The 1,884-nt window shown below is 31.6% G+C and overlaps 1 protein-coding gene across 1 annotated transcript in view; it reads left to right on the top strand.

Moving 5' to 3' along the window:
• Positions 1-221: 221 nt before the first annotated feature.
• Positions 222-1,884, top strand: part of Phum_PHUM015460 (class A rhodopsin-like G-protein coupled receptor GPRnna4, putative) — a gene marked incomplete at both ends in the record, with an annotated part of 2,266 nt that continues 603 nt past the window's right edge. The window contains 2 exons of the mRNA XM_002422761.1: positions 222-241; positions 596-1,842. Of these exons, the coding sequence (XP_002422806.1) occupies positions 222-241; positions 596-1,842 (1,267 nt within the window). The remainder of the gene's footprint in view (positions 242-595; positions 1,843-1,884) is intronic.

The following is a 1,884-nucleotide window of genomic DNA, read 5'->3' as shown; positions in this document are numbered from 1 at the left end:
TTATCTTTATTATTATTATTATTATTATTATTATTATTATTATTATTATTATTATTATTATTATTATTATTATTATTATTTGTTTAAAAACAGTTAAAAAAATTATTCAACGGTTTTTGTTTTATTACCTTTTTTAATTACTACCAAAGTAAGAAATTAAAACCGTTAATGTGTCAGCATTTTATTTAAAAGTAGCAGAAAAAAAATTTTTTTTTTTTCTTATGGTGTCAGCAATAAAATTGTTAACGGTTTTTTTTTGTAATTTCCTTTTTTTTTATAATTTTACCGAAAATATAAATAAATAAGTTGGTTAATTTATAAATAAAAAAATTTTTTAATAAATAATTTTAACTTTATTAAATGAAACGTTTATTTATTTATTTAATTTAAAAGTTATTGTAAAATTTTAAAAAAAAAGAGGAAAGAAAGAAAGAAATTAATTAAAGGGGGTGGGGGTGGGGGGAAAAATAATAAAAATTTTTTAATTATATTTTTAAAGGTCATATAAAAGAGACACTCGTAAAAAATTTAGTACCTACTTTTCTTTTCCATTATAAAATTTTTATTAAATTTTTTTTTTTTTTTTTTTTTTTAGATTCGTATTAAGTCTTGTGGCTGCCAATTTCATATCCGTACTCGGATTGGTACCCGTGGTTTTGTATTTATTTTCTAAAAATTCTCTCGATTGTTTATCACAATTTGGATCTTGTTTACCCGTACTCGTTGTGACGGCTTCCGTTTTTAGCATTCTAATCATCGCCATTGACAGATACAACGCAGTTCTTAGTCCTCTTCATTATTCAATGACAATCACGAGCCAACGAAATAAAGAAACTATTGCTGCTATTTGGTCAATATCAATACTTCTCTCGATACCTCCTTTGCTCGGAGTTTTCAATAAACGAATCTCATATTCGGATAATGAAATTTTAAGATTTTCATATGCCATCGTACTATCCGTTTTCGGATTCATAATACCACTTTTTGCCCTTGTTTTGGTGTATAGTAGAATGTACATAGCGGCTCATAAAAACAGCGAACGAACGAGGAGGCAAAGCATACAAGCTAATGCAGGAGACTGTAGTCGAGGTGGATCGATGGACACCCAATTCCCCCCACCGATTATCACGACATTGGATTTCGTTCGAACTTCCAAACCTCCGATGTTGTCTCAAATTCATAAAAGAAGAATATCGAACGCAAGTTTTTCTGCCATGCTTTTCAGAGAAGAAGGAAGAGCAGTGAAAACTGCCGTTATGGTCGTCGCATCATTCTTAATGTGCTGGGCTCCATTTTTTATTTTACTGCTTTTGTCAACATTCAAACTCGTGGAAGTTTTGACGCACACGACATTATTTTTAGGAGTTATGTTAATTGTATCGAATTCCGTATTGTCTCCATTTATTTACGTGTTTAGAAACGAAATAGCTAAAAATGAAGCGGTTAGATTACTTTTCTGGTGGAAAAGAATCGGTTTGTACGAAGGAAACGTTCTTCAGCAAGCCAATAAAGAACTTAAACTCAAATCGTCGGACGGCAGAATCCGAATTCGACATCAGTCATCGTCTAATTACGATAGCATGTCGGTACAAAGCTTTCAATTACCAATAAATTACAGTGTTGAATGTAAACAGTGTTCGGAACCCTCAAATATTCCAGTCGCGGATTTTATAGCCACTTACGAAGTTGTTAACATGAATGAAGAACTCAAAAAAGACGGAGACGAAATTAAAAGTCCGGAGGGTAAAACCAAAGGAGAAAGTGTCACGTTTAGACTCGCGTTTTTACCACAAAAAAGATGTCAAACGTGCATTAGGCAAAATTCTGATTCATCATCGGGAAGTGCACATCTATTATTAAAAGACTCGGAGTCGCCGACGCCCA

The sequence above is a fragment of the Pediculus humanus genome, genomic scaffold (genome assembly GCF_000006295.1).
Source record: "Pediculus humanus corporis 1103172107371 genomic scaffold, whole genome shotgun sequence".
In the NCBI taxonomy this organism is placed as follows: Eukaryota; Metazoa; Arthropoda; class Insecta; order Psocodea; family Pediculidae; genus Pediculus; species Pediculus humanus.
Note: the sequence above shows the minus strand (reverse complement) of the source record. Positions and strands in the feature narration are given on the sequence as shown.